The sequence below is a fragment of the Suncus etruscus genome, chromosome 1, assembly GCF_024139225.1.
Source record: "Suncus etruscus isolate mSunEtr1 chromosome 1, mSunEtr1.pri.cur, whole genome shotgun sequence".
NCBI lineage: Eukaryota > Metazoa > Chordata > Mammalia > Eulipotyphla > Soricidae > Suncus > Suncus etruscus.
In genome coordinates, this window is record NC_064848.1 from 190,074,364 (window position 1) to 190,093,003 (window position 18,640).

Here is an 18,640-nt window from a genome sequence, read left to right on the forward strand (position 1 = left end):
TGAGATATCGCTCCTGGAGGTGTTCAGGGGATCCTGTGGTGTTGGGATCACATCTAGGTCTCTGCATCCAAAGCATGTGCTCCAGCCCTGTGAGCTATCTCTTTAGCCCAGATGCGGCATTTCTGTTTAGGTACTTATGACACTCTTTAATTGTTAATTTCATTAAGACTAAATATTTGACTTTTAAACTAATTAGTATTAACCAGGAACTCAAAAACCAAAACCATCTGAATGACTTGGTCTGAGTACCAAGAGATCTTCATTTCCCTTAAAAAGTCAAACACCTCTGATCTATTACTGAAATCTACACAGGGTTTCCTCTATACCTATTTTCATTAAAAAATTTTTTTTTTATTTTTTGTGGTTTTTGGGTCACACCCGGCAGTGCTCAGGGGTTATTCCTGGCTCCAGGCTCAGAAATTGCTCCTGGCAGACACGGGGGATCATATGAGACGCCGGGATTCGAACAGTGGCCTCCTGCATGAAAGACAAACCCTTACCTCCATGCTCTCTCTCCGGCCCCTATTTTCATTAAAATTTTAAAAATAAAAAATGAACCCATCTCTAACATGTTCCATGAGAATTTCCATATATCTGTACTTGAATCAATTCTGCCATAATACAAAGTGTACTTTATTTTAGTTAAAGAAAAACCCAACAGTGTGCCTCTTGGACAGTAATAGATTGCAGTATATCTTTTATTACAAATAATTAAATCTCTCCATAAGATCTCAAACAACATGAAACTTATTTCATGTCTATAACACAGAGTATAAATGGCATTCACTATTAGACCCAAGAGAAGTGTTCAATTTCAAGCTGCTCAACACATCAACTTTTGTGTGTTTTCTTTATTCAACTATGTCTCACAAACTTCATCGTCTCAGTGAAAACAAAAGTTCCTATTTCATATAATAAATGCAGGAAGTTGAGAGATATAAAACCCAGTGAAAACACATCAATCTCAATTCAACTCAGTTTTAAAAAATTAAATTAGTTTTGAGGAGCAAGAGGAAAAGAAGGCATGGAATTAAGAGGGAAATGCTACAACAAACACTGGTAACTATACATGGCATGTTGTAGTTCTGGAAACTTGTCATATTTTAAAATAAAGTGGCTTCTGATTTTCTTTTTGGTACTGTAAACATATGCTGTTTAATATATTGTACCCGAATTTTAAAACTTTTTTTTTTTTGCAAACAAAATGTAATACAAGCCTTTAAGGCAAAAATCCCCCTAAGAAAAAAAGAAAGTTATTTGTTATAAAACTGTGAGGATACCCAAGCAAGACCCCACTTAAGGTTTGTCAGCATAAATTTGAGAGCTTTTGTCCACTGTTCCTCAGAATTAAACTGGGTTTTGATGGAATAGGAGCCGCCACTGCCTCCTGTGTCTTCAATCTTGCCTTTCTCCACATCCATCCTACAGGTGGACACAGCAGAGGCTCATTAGTAACAGATCTGAGTTAAGTTAGTTTAAGCAAACGGGCAGGGACTTGATCATGGGACCATTCACGTCATTTTATCCATTAAAGAACACTTGGCGAGGAACGGTAGTGTATTTTGGATTTGCTTGAAAGCCAAAATTCAAGAGAGCTGTCACAAGAGCCTCATTGTCACTGTAGAGTACAGGGATAGGATACACACCCAAACAGATGAGCAGCCTGGAGCAGAGACTAAGTGAGGGTTATAGTACTTCTCTGTTTTCCTAGGTTTCCCTGAAGTCATGGGGAGATGGGGGAGGGCAGAAGAAAAGGAACACTGTTTGGGGCGCTAGAAACTGCTCAGCCTCACTCTCTTGAACTAAGGTCTCCATCTGTCATTGGGCTACAAAATTTGACCAGAAGCAGCATCATTCCAGTATATTTCCAAGGGCTTCAGAGAAAAACTGTCCTGAAATTGGAGAGAAGGCTTGAGTTCCATGCCCCGAACCATCTAAGGTGATGTTTATTTTCTCCAGGGAGCAGGTGGATAACTTTTTGTCCTACATGCACTGCTGATCAGTCCCTAGCCAACAGTGTGTTTGTGATTTTGCACCATTTACTGTTTCCACTTATACTATGTTTTACCTCCATTCTTTTAGTTTTTGGACAACACCCAGTGGTGCTCAGGGCTTACTTTTGGCTCTGTGCTCCAGTATCACTTCTAGTGGGATTTGAGGGATTATATGAAATGCCAGGGATCAAAGCCAGGTCAGCTAGATGCATGGCAAACGCCTTCCTCAATGCACCATATCTCTCTGGCTCTCCTACTGTGATATTCAATTTGGTCTTATTATATTCAGGTTTATTAAGCACTGGGGAATACTGACCTATAAGGAAGACAAAAACGTGTCTCGCCTTTCTCCACTTCTTCTTTGAACTGCTGCACACAGTCAAGGAAAGCCACCATCGCATGGTCAAATTTGTTGTCCCAGAAAAACCGCAACCCCCCTGAGCAGTATAACGGCAGCTCCTGCCCCAGAAAAAGAAAACTGGCTCTGTACATAGCACCAAGAGAGATTACCTGTGGTTGTTCCTATCCTAGCAACTGCTGAAGTCTTGTTCTATTTGTATTTCACAGGAAATAACTCCACCCTGGTACATGCATTTTCCTCTCTATATACATGTTTCTTCTTTTTTGTTTCTGGGCCACACCTGGTAGTGTACAAGGGTCACTCTCCTGGCTCTGCAATCAGATACCACCCCTGGCAGGCTCAGGGAACCATCTGGGATGCCAGGGATTGACCTCAAGTCACTGTATACAAGGCAACTGCCCTACCTGCTGTACTAGCATTCTGGTCCCTGTCCATGTTCCTTTGTAACAGATAGAACCTGGTTTTTCTCTACAGGCTCCAAAAAGCCTGACCAGACAAGAGAAATTGGCTCTTCATGAAACTAAATTTCTTTTAACTTTTTATTTTTTTGAAGCCACACCTATTTGTGTTCAGGGCTTACTCCTGGCTCTGTGCTCAGGAATCACTCCCAGTGATGGTTAGAAGGCCATATATTGTGCCTGGGATTTAATTCAGGTCAGCCATGTGCAAGGAAAACATTCTACTGGAGTTTAAGCAAAAACAACGCGTTGGGGCCAGAATAATAGCACAGAGGAAGGACATTTGCCTTGCACGCAGCCCATAACCGACCCCAACTTGATCCCTAGTACTCCATATGGTTCCCCCCCAAGCCTGGCAGGAGCGATTTCTGAGTGCAAGCTAGGAGTAACCCCTCAGCACCGCGGGGTGTGGTCCAATTTCCACCCCCCCAAATCTATGGGTTTATCAAAAGTAAAACATTGGGGCCGGGCGGTGGCGCTAAAGGTAAGGTGCCTGCCTTGCCTGCGCTAGCCTTGGACGGACCGCGGTTCGATCCCCCGGTGTCCCATATGGTCCCCCAAGCCAGGAGCAACTTCTGAGCACATAGCCAGGAGTAACCCCTGAGCATTATCGGGTGTGGCCCAAAAATCAAAAAAAAAAAAAAAGTAAAACATTATAGGGAGGAGAGAGAGGGAGAGGGAGGGAAGAAGGGAAGGAAGGAAGAAGGGAAGGAGGGAAGGAAGGAAGAAAGGAAGGAGAGAGAGAGAGAGAGAGTGCACATTAGCCCTACCTATGGTGATTCAATCCCTGGCACCATGGTCCCCTAAGCAACGCCAGGGGCCTCTCCTAAGCATAAAGCCAAGAATAGCTCCTGAGTACTACTGGGGCACACTCACTCTCCCCCCTAAATGAAAGTAAACCATTTCAGCCCTGGTGGCCCCCAGTATCACTGGGGAAGCCCCCAATCCCATTCTCTCAACCCCTCCCAACAAAGAAAAGTAAACTAATTTATTAAGATATAAGAACACTGCATTCTACTGAAACTGGGAGCTTCCTAGGGGTACCTTAGATTTGTCTGTCAGAGACTCCAGATATGAATGGTTTCCATAGGGAACAAGTCGATACCTAAAAAGAAGTAAACAGAGATGAATATATGACTCCAAAGTGATCACTAGAATGACTTTACCCGAGGATTTCAGCCTTTATTCTACCCAACTATTTTGCATGCAGGAGGCCTGGATCTGATCCCCGGAAAGGCATTGCATGTTCCCCTGAGCAAAGAGTTGAGATGACCCACAAGTGTTCTTGGGTGTGATCCCAAAACCAAAACCAAATGTAAAGACATCCTTCCAGAGGATTTATTATACTCCTCTCACTTCCTGTAGGTTCTTTTTTTAAATGATTTTATTGGGACTGGAGCAATAACACAGCAAGTAGGGTGTTTCCCTTGCACGTGGCCAATCCAGGACCAACCCGGATTCAATCCCAGGCATCCCAGATGGTCCCGAGCCTGCCAGGAGCAATTTCTGAGTGAGAGCCAGGATTAACCCGAGTGCTGCCAGGTGTGGACAAAAACCAAAACAAATTAAAAAATAAAATATTTTATTTACTAAACAAATCACTTTTTGTTTTGTTGTGGAGGAGCCCCAAACCTGGCAGTGGTCAGTGGTTACTCTGGTTCTGCACTCAGGAATTACTCCAGTGGTGCTTATATGAGTGGACCATATGAGATATGAGGAATCAAACCCAGATTGGCCACATGCAAGTCAAACACCCTACACTTGCTGTACTAATGCTGCAGCCCCCAAACTACACTTGTTACATAATTGTATACAGAACCCTTTTATGGATAAATGTTTGAGGTCAAATTAAAAAAAAAAAAACGAGTCAGAAGAGCTGATCTGGGTTTGATCTGAGGCACCAAACCAAGCCAGGGTAGAGCTCTGAGCACAGGTGGTTGCAAAACAAAAGTAAAACAAAGGGGTCACAAAGACAATAGAGGGGCCAGAGAGATAGCACAGTGGTAGGATGTTTGCCTTGCATGCAGCCAACCCAGGATGGACCTGGGTTCAATTTCCGGCATCCCATATGGTCCACCGAACCTGCCAGTAGTAATTTTGAAGCATCACTGGGTGTGGCCCAAAAACCAAAAAAAAATTTTTTTATGAAACACACCACACACATACATATTCGGGGCCAGAGAGACAGTTCAATATGCTGAGACACATGTATGCAGGAAGCGTGGGTTCAACTCCTAGTACCACACTGTCCCCAAAGCACCACTGGAAGTGACCTCTGAGCAAAAGTCATAGTCCCCAAGTATCTCCGGTATGACCTCAAGACAAAATTTATACAGTGTAAGGAATGTGGTTCAGAGGTAGAGCACTGGCCTTGCATGTGTGAGGCTCTGGCTTCAATGCCTTACCCTGGATGGTCCTCAAGAGCTAAGTAGAAATAAACCATAAGCACTGAGGCAGGAGCAGTCGTACAGTGGGTTGTTGTAAGTTGTAAGGTGGTTTGCCTTGCATGAGGCTGAACTGGATTTTTTCCCTGGCACCCCAAGCCCCAGAAGGAATGATCCGTGGGCACAGAGCTGAGACATGCCAGAGTGTCCCCCCCATAAAACCAAATAAACCCTAAGCACTGATAAGTGTGAGAACTCCCCAACCCTAGTTTCCCCCACCCCATCCCAAAGACCTTAAAATCTCAAACTGAAAATAGCTTGAGAAACACTAAAGTTATGGAGATGGGAAATTGGAGAGCACAGCTATAGTCATGTAGCCTAGGGACTGATTGAGTGAAAAGAGCCCTGGGGTGGAGGAAACAAAATGGGTGGTCGCTTCCCAGTCTGCTGGGAATAAGGCTCCTCTAGAGTGAGGGGACCAGGTTGCAGTTAAAGTTTATTTTAAAAAAAATATACATGCACAGGGGCTGGAGTAATAGCATAGCAGGCAGAGCATTTGCTTGCATGTGGTCGACCTGGGCTCGATCTTCAGGATTCCATATGGTCCCCTGAGCCTGCCAGGAGTAACTTCTGAGTGCAGAGCTAGGAACAACCCGAGTGTCAGCGGGTGTGGCCCGAAAACCAAATACACTTACACAAACACACATACACACATGCATGTGCAGCAGATGGTGAGATAGGAACAGTAGATACAGCAGATAGGGCTCCTGCCTTACATATAGCTGACCGGGTTTTGATCCCTGACCACTGACAGGTGTGGCTCCAACACACACACACACACACACACACACACACACACGCGCATGCACATGCATGCAAACGCACGTGCGCAGACCAAATCTACTTTTGTTTGGTTAGTTGGTTGTTTTTTGTTTTTTGTTTTTTTTTTTGGTTTTTGGGTTACACCAGCAGCGCTCGGGGTTATTCCTGGCTCTACGCTCAGAAATTGCTCCTGGCAGGCTTGGAGGACCATATGGAATGCTGGAATTTGAACCACCATTGTCCCACAAGCAAGGCAAACGCCTTACCTCCATGCTATCTCTCTGGCCCCGGATGGTTGGTTCTAAGGCCACGAGTGATACTTGGTAGCTATTACCAGTTCTGTGCTCCAGGCTTGCTCTAGGCAGGGGTCTCAAACTCACGGGTACATTTTGTGGCCCTGCCCTAGAGGAATCTTTTCTTTTTGTTTTGTTTTAGTTGTTTGGGTCACAGCCCCCAATGTTCAAGGCTTACTACTGATTTTGCACTCAAGGATCACCCCGACTTTGCCTCCTGCAGACCCCAAGTAAATTGAGTTTGAGACCCCTGCTAGGCAGTGCTTGGGTGACTATGGGGTACAGTAATGAACCAAGTCCCTTGCATACACTCAGCTGTCTAAGCTCTCTGACTCAGGACTGTTTCTTACCTCTGAAATTTCAGGCCCATCTTATTGGCCAGGGCATGGAGCAGCAACACTGTCTGGCCCCAAGCAGCATTGATCTCATTCCATTCCACAGGAACACTGGGCAGGCGACCCAATCTAAAATTATTGATTGTGCCAAACTGCCCGCTGTGCCTAGAGAGGGCAGAAGGCAGGAAAAACACAAGGAGAAAAAAAAAGACTTAGGAACTTCTCTACTTATCTGCGTCCACTTATCAGCCTCTGTGTGTCCATGGGCCAAAATGTGAGTCATACCCTTACCCTTGCTGTTCAGAGGCCAAAGCAGAAACTCGGCATCATCTGAAAACACTCTTTCATATCCTTCCCCACAAAACCACCAAACTGGATTCTGTTGATTCTGCCTCCTAAGTTGCTGAAAGCTGCCCACTTCTCTCCAAAGTCAATGCCAAAACACTTACCTTCTGCAGACTTCACCACCTATGACAATCTCCTTGCCAGCAATGCTGTGTTCCCCAAGGCCCCTAAATCACCCTCCCACTGAGAAGGCAGACTATCACAGATGCAAATGTAATTGTGCCACTTTCCTACCTAAAATGCTCTCATGGCCTCCTTAACTTTTAGCTAAGTCTAAATCCCTCAATGAAGCCAACAAGCTCCTTTAGGAACTAACTCTCCAGTTGTGTATCCTGTTTTACATTCCCCTGCTCACTCCATCCCTAGTCACAATAATCTCCTTTCAAATCCCTAAATCCACCACCACTCCCATTTTTCACTGATTTCTGCACATGATGTTCTCTCTGCAAGGAACAATTCCCCTTCTCTGCACATATCCACTTCATGTCCCGGCTTAAACACCAACCTCCACTGGGGAAAACTTTCCGTGCAGCCTTTTCAAATTGGAAAGTGCTCTCATATGTTTTTCTCTGCCCTCTCCCTGCCCCCCAAACCCAGGTTCACCATTCCCACATTGTGACCCAAGTGCCTGTTATTTATCCATCTCTTCCACTAAATTCTAAGCAGTCAGATGGGAGAAAGCATCATCTTCCTTCTGTCCTTTCGGGGATTAGCACAGAGTCTACCTGTTGGCACTCAACAGATATTAGTTAAATGGACAGTGACCCAAGCCTGACTGTGGAGGTAAAGAGCAGTGCCAGTACAGGAGAAAGGTTTTTACATGGCTGCAGGGTTGTTCACATCTTAACACTTTCCTTGGAAGAAAGGATGTCACTAAATTCTGGAATGCCAGCCCCTGATTTTGCCTACTCCATACACAGGACTAAAGAAACCTAACTGGAGTCAAGATGACAATTCTGTTTTGTGGAAAGTGGGGACCCTGGTTGAGTGTTCAGCAGCTAAGGTCCAGCAATGTAGGGCTTCCCAGATACTGCACCCTCCAACCCTCATTACCAGATGTGAAAAGTCGCATTAAAGACGTTGGTTTTCTTCAGCTTGTCCAGCTGCATCTGGGCATAACGCATCTGGTTTTCTACGCTCTTCAGCTCATCATCCAGCTCCAGCTGTTGCCGCTTAAATTCACTGTATTCCCTCTGATACCTGTGGGCGCCGAGGTGGCCAGTGAAGGCTGTCAGTTTGGGGCGACAATGCCTCACTGCCCCTTTTCATGATTTATTCCAGTGATTACAGTTACTTTTAAATTTAAATGAAAAAAAAATTTTTTTTTTTTGGTTTTTGGGCCACACCCGGCATTGCTCAGGGGTTACTCCTGGCTGTCTGCTCAGAAATAGCTCCTGGCAGGCACGGGGGACCATATGGGATGCCGGGATTCGAACCAACCACCTTTGGTCCTGGATCGGCTGCTTGCAAGGCAAACGCTGCTGTGCTATCTCTTCGGGCCCTAAATAAAATTTTATTTAGATAATAATTAAATTATAATTTAATTTAATTAAATCACTTATTTAAATTATATTAATTTAATCATTTGAATTGTAATCTAAAATAGTATATTAAATTTAAATAAAATTAAATTAGTCTCTGTTCTCTTTGGCATAGTTTTTGCAAAGGAATATATAAGCCTAGTTGATTCACCTAGGAAGGATGGATGTCTCAAACTCTATAGCTACTTACAAGCAGATAAGGGGGGGGGGAGAACTTGGCTAAACTTGGACTAAACACCTCTGCATTTCTGATCTGCCAGAAGCAAAAGGAGTGGGCTAAGAGCAGTTTCATTATGGTTAAGGCAACAGCTCAACAAGCTGGAGCACATGCTTTGCATGTAGAAGTACTAGGTTTGAACCTAAGTTCCAAAGTCCCCTAAGCACTAAGCTGGGAGTAGCTCCTGAGCAAGATCAGGTGTGGCCTACAAGCTTTAAAAAAAAGAGGGGATGGGGCATGTAGGGCGTTTGCCTTACATGCTGCTGACTCAGTTCAATCCCTGGCATCACATATGGTCCTCTGAGCCTGTCAGAAGTAATTTTTGAGCGCAGAGCCAGGAATAACCTGAGCGCTGCTAGGTGTGGCCCCCAAAAAACAAAAAAAATAACAAAAACAAAGAAAGGATTATTTCAAGAACTGGCTCCAATTCAATCTCTAAAACTTCATTTCTATATGCTCACTGTCCTTAGGACTGACATTTACAGACTTACTGTAATGAGGATTTACCTTTTTTGTTTTGTTTTAGAGGTGTCACACCTGTCGATATTCAGGGGTTACTACTGGCTCTGCACTTCTAGTGGTGCTCAGGGAACCATATGGGATGCTCGGTCTGAACTTGGGTTGGCCAAGTGCAGGGCAAGTGTCTGTCCTGCTGTACTCCAGCCCCAGGAATTGCCATTTCTTTTTCTTTTTTTCCTTTCAGGGATTGCCATTTCTAACGGAACACATTACTCTGTGAAAAAATTAATATCTGATCTTCACTTCCACAACTTTAGCTCTTTTTTAATTTTTAGGGCCATACCCATCAATGTTCAGAAGACTATTTAGTGTCAGGAATTGAATCTAGGCATCCTCATGAAAAGCCTGCACTAAGCTCACTGAGCTGTCACTCCAATCCCAACCTTAGTTTGGGACACTTTATTTATTTATTTTGGTTTTGGGGTCACACCCGGCAGCACTTAGGGGTTACTCCTGGCTCTACGTTCAGAAATCGCTCCTGGCAGGATCAGGGGACCATATGGGATGCCAGAATTTGAACCACCATCCTTCTGAATGCAAGGCAAACGTCCTACCTCCATGCTATCTCTCTCTACCCTCTGAGACACTTTATTTAATGGAGGCATTAGACAAAGGGTTCTTCCAGGTCAAAAGGAGCAATTTTTGTGGGGGGGATAGGAGAAAAACCACATCCAATGGTACTCAGGGTTTACTCCTGGCAGAGCATGAGAGGACCATATGGTATGCCAGTGGTTGAACTCAGGTCAGCTACATGCAAGGCAAGTGCCCTCTCTGCTGTACTATCACTGACTCCAGCCATGACCCTTTTGAGCTAGGAAGGAACCAATGTAGGCCAAAAAGCTCATCTTTCCAGGAGCCACTGGATTTAGCAGCTGACTTACCCACATGAGCTCAATTCCCTAGAGTATAAAACTGCCTCTAGAGTCCTAGTTTCTCTATTTAACCAACCTGTCTTTTCATTTAACCATGCTGACTCTTCATATGTGACTCTCCCAAACACTAGTAAAAGGGTCTGAGAACAATATAATATTTTACTGCAAAATTATCATCATTGCCTAATAGCTACAGCCTGTTTAATAAATACCATCACAATTAAAAAAAAAGTCACACCCTACCTTTTATTTGGAGAGGGGGGTAGAGATGGGGGAGCAAAAAAAAAAAAAAAGGTCCCAATGTCACTAAGATTATGTGGTAAAATATGGCCTGCAGGGAGGAATGAAGACATGCTGCTGAATGACAGCAGACAGCAATATGCAGACAATTCAGACATGTCTAGCTGGAAGCCGTTTCCTCTCCTGGAGAGAGAAGGGCAGGAAGGGGGGAAATCACTCACTGAGCTTCCTCCTGATCCAGTCTCTCAGCTTCAGCCTGGACCGTCTCCAGGTTTTCTGCCACTATCTTGCGGTTCTTTTCCACCTCTTCCAGCTCCTGGATCAGCCTCTCCTCCTCTAATGCCAGCTCTTTCAGCTCTGTCTGGAGCTTTTCACTGTCATCCTCATTCATTTGTTCTAAGATCTCCAAACAACGTCTGCCAATGACACAGGCAGAGTGCCCTTACCAGAGGGAACCCAGTGCATCTGTTCAGTTTCAGGGGGAACACAGCCCTGGATTTAGGGGGTGGGGGGCGTTAAGGAAGAGAGAGGGATGCTAGGGTCCTGAGTCCAGTGTCTAGCTGGGCTCCGCAGGCACTCACTTGTAGTTCTGACACTCGTTTTCAGTGACATTGAGCTGAGTGTCCAGCTGGTCTAAGAGAGTGTCTGTACATTCCTCACACAGTGGGTGATCCACATCTGTCTGGCCCGACATGATGTCAAAAAGGTCTCCAGTGACCTGTGAGTGTGGGAAAGTCAGGGAGAGGCTGCTTGGTTACTACCCTCTGCCAGCCAGGCACCTCTCGACTCCACACCCATGTGAAGGAGGACTTGCCTTCAGTCTTCGGCTGAGGTTCTCCATGGTGCCGCCGTCGGATGCCTCCCCGATGAGAGTGAAGCTATTGGCACTTTCTGTCGACATCATCCTGCAGACAGCCCCCCGCCCATGGGCCACATGAGGGAGCAGAGAGGCCTCCTCCACCTCCTGCAGTGCCAGTGGCCGAGACTCTCAAAGCACCAGCTGAGGGGTCTCACGGCGCAAACCCACTCCTAGCCTGACTCCCAAGGGCACCTCTTTCCCAAGGGAAGGCCAAGCTGGTCTTCCACAGGGGCACTCAGCATGAAGGTTGGCCTGCATGAACTAAGGAGGGAAAGGGGGCATCAAAACACTGCTCCATGTGTGTCGACAGTCAAAACACCCCTTGCCAGCCACTTTGACGAGCCCAGATAACCGACCAGGAATATAGTCATTTAGTATTTCCCACTTTCCCCCCTGAACTTCTCTCTTTGATTTATGAATCTCCTCCCTTAGTGTTTCTCAATTGTTTATCCAGGGGATGACTGACCCTTCCCACTCCACACTGGAAGGTTATAGGCCCAGAGTGAGGGAACACATGTTGGTAAGAGAGCCAAAGGTTAGGTGATGGGTGAGCTCCATCACCTGGCTCTGGGGTGCAAGTCTGGGCTCAACTAAAACTCTACTGGCCTAGGAAAAGGAACAGGGGGGGGCAGAGGTATAGCAGGCACCTGGCTGGGGGGATGAATCTTCGAGAGACACCATCCTGGCGTGTTTCAATAAATGGCTCCTGAGAAGGAAATAAGAAGGTATTAGAATTCTAGTTGCAAAGTGGTGAAGTTGAGTTCCTCAACTGTCTCCAAACTATTTGGCTTTACCCCTGAACTGAAGCCACAGAACTTGGCAAGCCACAGAAACAGAGTTGGCCACCATCTAGTTATTTCCTGGCTCTGCGCACTGCTAGAGGTGGGGGGTGTCTATGGTAGAGACAAACCCAAGCTCCCTATATTTATTAAAAATTGCATTTCTTGGGGCTGGAGAGATAGCATGGAGGTAAGGTGTTTGCCTTTCATACAGGAGGTCATCAGTTCAAATCCCGGCGTCCCATATGGTCCCCTGTGCCTGCCAGGAGCAATTTCTGAGCCTGGAGCCAGGAATAATCCCTGAGCGCTGCCGGGTGTGACCCAAACACCACAAAAAAAAAAAAAAAAAAAATTGCATTTCTTTTTTTTTTTTTTGGTTTTTCGAGCCACACCCGTTTGATGCTCAGGGGTTACTCCTGGCTAAGCGCTCAGAAATTGCCCCTGGCTTGGGGGGACCATATGGGACGCCGGGGGGATCGAACCGCGGTCCTTTCCTTGGCTGCGCTTGCAAGGCAGACACTTTACCTCTAGCGCCACCTCGCCGGACCCAAAAATTGATTTTCTAACTAGAATGCACTCTACCTGGAAACTTTTTCTGAACATTTACTAATCAGCATCACAGAGAAAATGTGCCGTGCCCTGACGATGCACAAGGGAAATGTCAGACCAAACCATAATGAAGTTAGCCACAACTGAAAATGAAGTCAGTGAAGATGAAGCAATAGTATAGCAGATAGGGTATTTGTTTTGCACACAGCTGAACTCAGGTCAATCCCCAATATCCCATATTATCCCCCCTTGCCTTCCAGTAGCGATTTTTGAGTGCAGAGCCAGCAATAACTCCTGAACGGCACTAGGTGTGACCCAAAAACCAAAAAAATAAAAATAAAACAAAAATAAAATGAGGCCGGAGAAATAGCACGGAGGTAGGGCGTTTGCTTGCATGCAAAAGGATGGTGGTTTGAATCCTGGCATCCCATATGGTCCCCTGAGCCTGCCAGGAGGGATTTCTGAGCGTAGAGCCAGGAGCCAGGAGTAACCCCTGAGTGCTGCCGGATATGACCCAAAAAACAAAAATAAGAAATTGGTGGGCCCGGAGAGATAGCACAGTGGCGTTTGCCTTGCAAGCAGCCAATCCAGGACCAAAGGTGGTTGGTTCAAATCCCGGCATCCCATATGTCCCCCTCCCCCCCCACCCCACCCCCGTGCCTGCCAGGAGCTATTTCTGAGCAGACAGCCAGGAGTAACCCCTGAGCACCACCGGGTATGGCCCAAAAACCAAAAAAAAAAAAAAAAGTTGGTGATTTATGTTCTCAATACTATAATATATATAGAACTACATGATTGAAACTTTGTGACATTTATCCTGCCATGAAAATTGTCACAGATACACACAAAAAAAAATTGTCACAGATATCATCATAGTTTAAATGTCAGTTTTGAGGCAACAGCAATTAGAGTGCTTACCATGCACGCAGCTGTCCTGGACTGGATCCATGGCATCCCCCTAGCATTATAGCCCCCCTAGATGGTTATTTCTGAGTGCAAACCCAGGAGTAATTACCACTCTACCAGATATGACCTTAAAAAAAATGTTAAAAACTGCAAAAGAGGGGCTGGAGTGGTGGGCGGAGGTAGGATGTTTGCCTTGTGTGCGCTAACCTAGGACAGTTTGATCCCCCGGCGTTCCATATGGTCCCCCAAGTCAGGAGCAATTTCTGAGCACAGAGCCAGGAGTAATCCCTGAGTATTACCAGGTGTGGCCAAAAAAAAAAAAAAAAAAAGAGCAGGTGTGTACATTCTACTTGCAAGAGCTGAATTTGTTTTTGGTGATAACCAGCAATGACCAGGGGTTACTCCTGGCTCTGAGCTCAGGAATCACTCCTGGTTTGGGGGATGATCTGATATGCTGGGAATTGAGTCTGGGTAGACTACATGCAAGGCAAATGCCCTACTGATGTGCTATTATTCCAGTCCCAAGAGCCCTGAGTTTGGTCCCTAGCACTGGGTGCAGCCTTAGTAAACCACTAGATATAAATCACAAACCAAAAAAAACAAAAAAATGAATCATATATTCTCTGTCCACATAAAAATGCAGGAGTTAGGGCCCGGAGAGATAGCACAGCGGCGTTTGCCTTGCAAGCAGCCGATCCAGGACCAAAGGTGGTTGGTTCGAATCCCGGCATCCCATATGGTCCCCCGTGTCTGCCAGGAGCTATTTCTGAGCGTTGAGCCAGGAGTAACCCCTGAGCACCGCCGGGTGTGGCCCAAAAACCAAAAAAAAAAAAAAAAAAAAAATGCAGGAGATAAAACTAAAGCCTTAGACACATGATTTATGTACTTTCCTGCTGAGCTACATTCCTAGGCCTTTTTGTTTTGTTTTGTTTTTGGATCACACCCGGCAGTGCTCAGGGGTTACTCCTGGCTCAACGCTCAGAAATTGCTCCTGGCAGGCTTGGGGGACCATATGGGATGCCGGAATCCGAACCACCATCTTTCTGCATGCAAGGTAAACACTTCACCTCCATGTTATCTCTCTGACCCCATATTCCTAGGTCTTGAAGATGCTTTGGAGAATAGAGAAGAAAGGATCATGATAATCAGACAGGAGAACCCAGAGTTGCTTAGACATGCAGGTCATGCCATCTCCCACTCCTAGTGACTTATAATTCCATTTTAAATAATAAAGAGCCTCTCCCTGGGATTTTTGGTTTTAGTTTAGTTTTGTTTTAGGACCATATCCAGATGTACTCAGGGCTTTTCCTGGCTCTAAGCACAGGAATCACTCCTGGACAGCTCAGGGGACCATATGGGATGCCGAGGATTGAACTCAGGTAGGCCATGAGTATGGCAAATACCCTACCCTCTGCTCTGGCTCTTTCCCTGATTTTTGAACAGAAGGCTTTTTAATAACTTATGACCTCAAGTGTTTTCTGTATCAACAAAATATCAACAGTGCCCTGATCAGTAAAGTAGCTTGCATTTCTTACAGATTTCTAGGGGCTTTAGTGACACTAAGTACCCTGAAGAAACAGTGTTTTCATACCTCTCCTGAGTTGGCCTCTTCCTCCTGGGTCTCTCCTGGTTTCACCTGGGCTGTGGCAAGTACTGGAGCTAAAAACAGGAAGAACACTAAGTCAGAAATGTAGCTAATTGGGGCCCGGATAGATAGCCCAGTGATAGGATGTTTGCCTTGCAAGCAGCCAACCCAGGACCAACCGGTGGTTCGAATTCCAGTATCCCATATGGTCCCCATGTCTGCCAGGAGCAACTTCTGAGCAGAGAGCCAGGAGTAACGCCCTGGGAACCACCAGGTGTGCCCCCCCCCCAAATGTAGCTAACAAGGCCAGTAGATGACTGACAGGGCTCAAGGATATAGTGCTGCTTGGGCTTTGTAGTGTTTGGGACCACCAAGGCTAAACCTGGTGAGGCTTGGAAGGCTGAAGATGTGGGGGTTGATTCCTTATATAAACCCTAAGTCCTGTATTACCTGCCTTGCCCCAAATAACTTTACATTTTATAAGAAAGCTAAAAAAAATTCAGGCTTAGGAAAGTGAAATAAACAAGTCATTTAGTTGGATAATGACAGCCAAGATTTAGATCCAAGCAGGCTCAGACCATGAGTTCATTTACATTTTAAATTGCATTTTCAGGGGCTGGAGAGATAGCATAGTGGGTAGGGTACTTGGCTGATTCAAGTCCCAGCATTTTACATGACTCCCTGACAACTTCAGGAGTGATTCCTGAGCATAGAGCAAGAATATGCCCCGAGCACTACTAATCGTGGACCCTCAAAGAATAATTTGCCTTTTTCAGTCTTTCTTTTCGTTTGTTTGGGTGGGGGCAGGAGCAGGAAGGTAGGTTACACCTAGTGAAGCACAGGTACTACTCCTAATGCAGTGCTCAGGAATCGCTTTCTGTGAAGCTCAGGGAACCACATGGTGCAAAGAATGAAACCAAACTTCTGTATGCAAAATACACAGAGGATTCTTCTAAGCTATCTCTCTGGCTCCTAACTTCTCTTATATGACTTCATCTCACTTCCTGGGATTTTTGACTCCCCTCACCAGCTGTGGATCATAGACTAAGTCCCTTAATCTGACCCTCAATGTCTCATTTGGTTTGTTCTACTTCCACAGGTGTTGCAGGAGTATGTACGTAGCAGTCTACGAGAAATACTCCATAGATAGTGTGTGATGTACCAACGATAGATATATCCTGCAACTCCGAAACAGTAGTCGTAGAAAACGAATGATCTTTCTTGAGTTAGAGAAAACTCTCAGAAGATCAGGCTATCAGGCTCCTTCTTGCTCCCGATGTGGAAAGAAAAAAGGGGCGCCAGAAAGATGCCATGACTTTGCCCAGCTCGTATACACCGAGGGTGTGCTCAACTAAGAAAAACAACGTCACCCCTCCCTCCCTCCCTCCCTCCCTCCCTGCCTTCCAGGGAAGGATCTGGGCAGCCCCTTTCCAAGCAAGAGTCTTGCTGACCTGTGAGCTCTTGGATGGTGACACGATCCAGGATCTTGAAGCTCGTGTCCAGCTTCAGGGGCTGGCTGCAGCGCTGGCACACGAAGCTGACCTGCATGGTGCTGCTGGAAGTCTTGGAGCCCTCCATCCCTAAGGCGGTGGAGAGGAGGGGTGAGGCAGAAATCCGGGCCCGGGGTTGCCCAACCTGCTGACAAAGGGAGTCGAGCAGTACCGTATCTGGGGCAGCCCGGCCAGGGCAGTTCACAGCCCCCGGCAGGGAGCGGGGGCAATAGGCCCCGTCGGGGTCCCAGGTTCCCTCCTGAGGTCCTGGTTCCACCCTCGACTCGACACGCTTCCCCCGGGGACCCAGAGCCCGCCGCCCTGCTCCTGTCTACTATCGCGGGGGCGCCGTAGCCTCGGGTCGGCCGGGGACCAAGGCCTCCAGAACTGCCATCGCCCAGGTTACAGCTACTTCCCGGTCCGCCACCGGAGGACTTCCGCCTTTGCCGGAAGTGACGTCACGACGGCGCCCCGGGGGGCGGGCCGACCGGGTCACTAACTCAGCAGCGACCCCCAGAGGCCGACTTGCAAAACTCGGCGAGCAGAAGAGACTGTGCCAAGGTTTCCCGGTGGAAACTGAAGGACCTAGTGGAGACTTCACCGTTCTCTATATTCAAAGACTTCTCCATATTTCTTTTTCTCTGCAGTCGTTTGAATCCTTCCTGCAGAAGCACTTAAGTTCCTCCTGAAACTTGTTGCGAAGGCCTTTCTTGCCAACACCCTCCAAAGCAGCCAACACTTTTGTAGTGGAGGATTGAGGAGGGCGACTGTATTGTGCTTTATTTCATAGTTTCCTTTCTTCAACGTGACAGAAATAGGCCCAAAGGGGGATCTGAAATACAGCGTGTAGGGCGTTTGTCTTGCACACAGCTGGCCCAGGGTCGATTCCTGACACCTATTTCCAGGCACCCTAAATGGTCCACCAGCTCTGCCAAGAGTGATCCCTGAGTTTTTTTTTTTTTTTTGGGGGGGGGGAGGTGGCCCCAACAAAACAAAAAGGAAATTAAAAAATAGACCCAAGGGGCTGGAGAGATAGCATAGTAGGTAGGGTGATTGCTTTGCATATGGCCAACCGGATCTCCAGCATCCCAGATTGTTCCTTCCACTCTCCCAGTCCACCAGGAATGATTCCTAAGTACAAAGCCAGGGAAAAAACTATATGTAAGCAAAGTGCTGTTGTCTTGTATTTGGCCAATCTAGGCTTGATCCTCAGGACCCCATAAAGGTTCCCCAAGCCTCGCTAGAGGTTTCAAGCATCAGCTTGAAACCAAAGCCAGGAGTAACCTTGAGCACAATGGGTGTAACCAAAAAACAAAAAATTACTTGCATCTGAGTTTTTAAAATTTGGGGCGATACCCAGTGGTCACTCCTCATAATGCTCATGGGAAGCATGTCATGCTGGTGATCGAACTAGGCATCCTGTATGCAAAGTGCACCCTACTCCTTTGAGCTATCTCCCTGGTCTCTGAATCTCACAATTTAGAAATGAAAACTGGGGGCCCGGAGAGATAGCACAGCGGCGTTTGCCTTGCAAGCAGCCGATCCAGGACCAAAGGTGGTTGGTTCGAATCCTGGTATCCCATATGGTCCCCGTGCCTGCCAGGAGCTATTTCTGAGCAGACAGCCAGGAGTAACCCCTGAGCACCGCCAGGTGTGGCCCAAACACCAAAAAAAAAAAAAAAAAAAATGAAATGAAATGAAAACTGGGGCCAGAGCTATAGCACAGTGGGTTGAGCACTTGCCTTACATGCAACCGACAGGGATTTGATCCCGGCATCCCACATGGTCCCTAGAGCCTGCCAGGAGTAATTTCTGAGTGCAGAACCAGGAGTAACTCCTGAGTGCGCTGACAGGTTTGGCGCCAAAACTAAACAAAGCAAAAAAGGAAATGAAAGCAGGGGGGGGGGGTTTGAGCTACACGTGGTTGTGCTCAGGATTTACTCCTGGCTCTGTACTTAGAGCTCACTCCTAATGAGCTCAAGAGACTGTATGGAGCACTACAGATTGAACTCAGTTCCCGGTATCCCATATGGTCCCCCGAGCCATCCAGGAGCTATTTCTGAGCAGACAGCCAGGAGTAACCCCTGAGCT

The 18,640-nt window shown here is 46.5% G+C and overlaps 1 protein-coding gene across 1 annotated transcript; it reads right to left on the reverse strand.

Annotated features, from left to right (window-relative positions):
* Positions 1-669: 669 nt before the first annotated feature.
* BECN1 (beclin 1) lies at positions 670-17,001 on the reverse strand. Its single transcript, XM_049779884.1, has 12 exons — positions 16,736-17,001; positions 16,511-16,647; positions 15,066-15,133; positions 11,888-11,946; positions 11,196-11,286; positions 10,963-11,099; positions 10,603-10,797; positions 8,046-8,192; positions 6,663-6,812; positions 3,858-3,918; positions 2,311-2,453; positions 670-1,422 (listed from the first exon to the last, which is right to left on the reverse strand). The coding sequence occupies exons 2-12, from the start codon at positions 16,635-16,637 to the stop codon at positions 1,254-1,256; spliced, it is 1,347 nt and encodes a 448-aa protein (XP_049635841.1). The 5' UTR covers positions 16,638-16,647; positions 16,736-17,001; the 3' UTR covers positions 670-1,253.
* Positions 17,002-18,640: the final 1,639 nt, after the last annotated feature.

Coding starts and splice junctions, on each gene's coding strand:
- BECN1 (XM_049779884.1), bottom strand. CDS start 16,637: ATGGAGGGCTCCAAGACTTCCAGCAGCACCATGCAGGTCAGCTTCGTG. Junction 6,813..8,045: donor AATGCGACTTTTCACATCTG/GTAATGAGGGTT, acceptor TGCCCTCTCTAG/GCACAGCGGGCAGTTTGGCA. Junction 3,919..6,662: donor ATGGGCCTGAAATTTCAGAG/GTAAGAAACAGT, acceptor ACTTCTTTTTAG/GTATCGACTTGTTCCCTATG.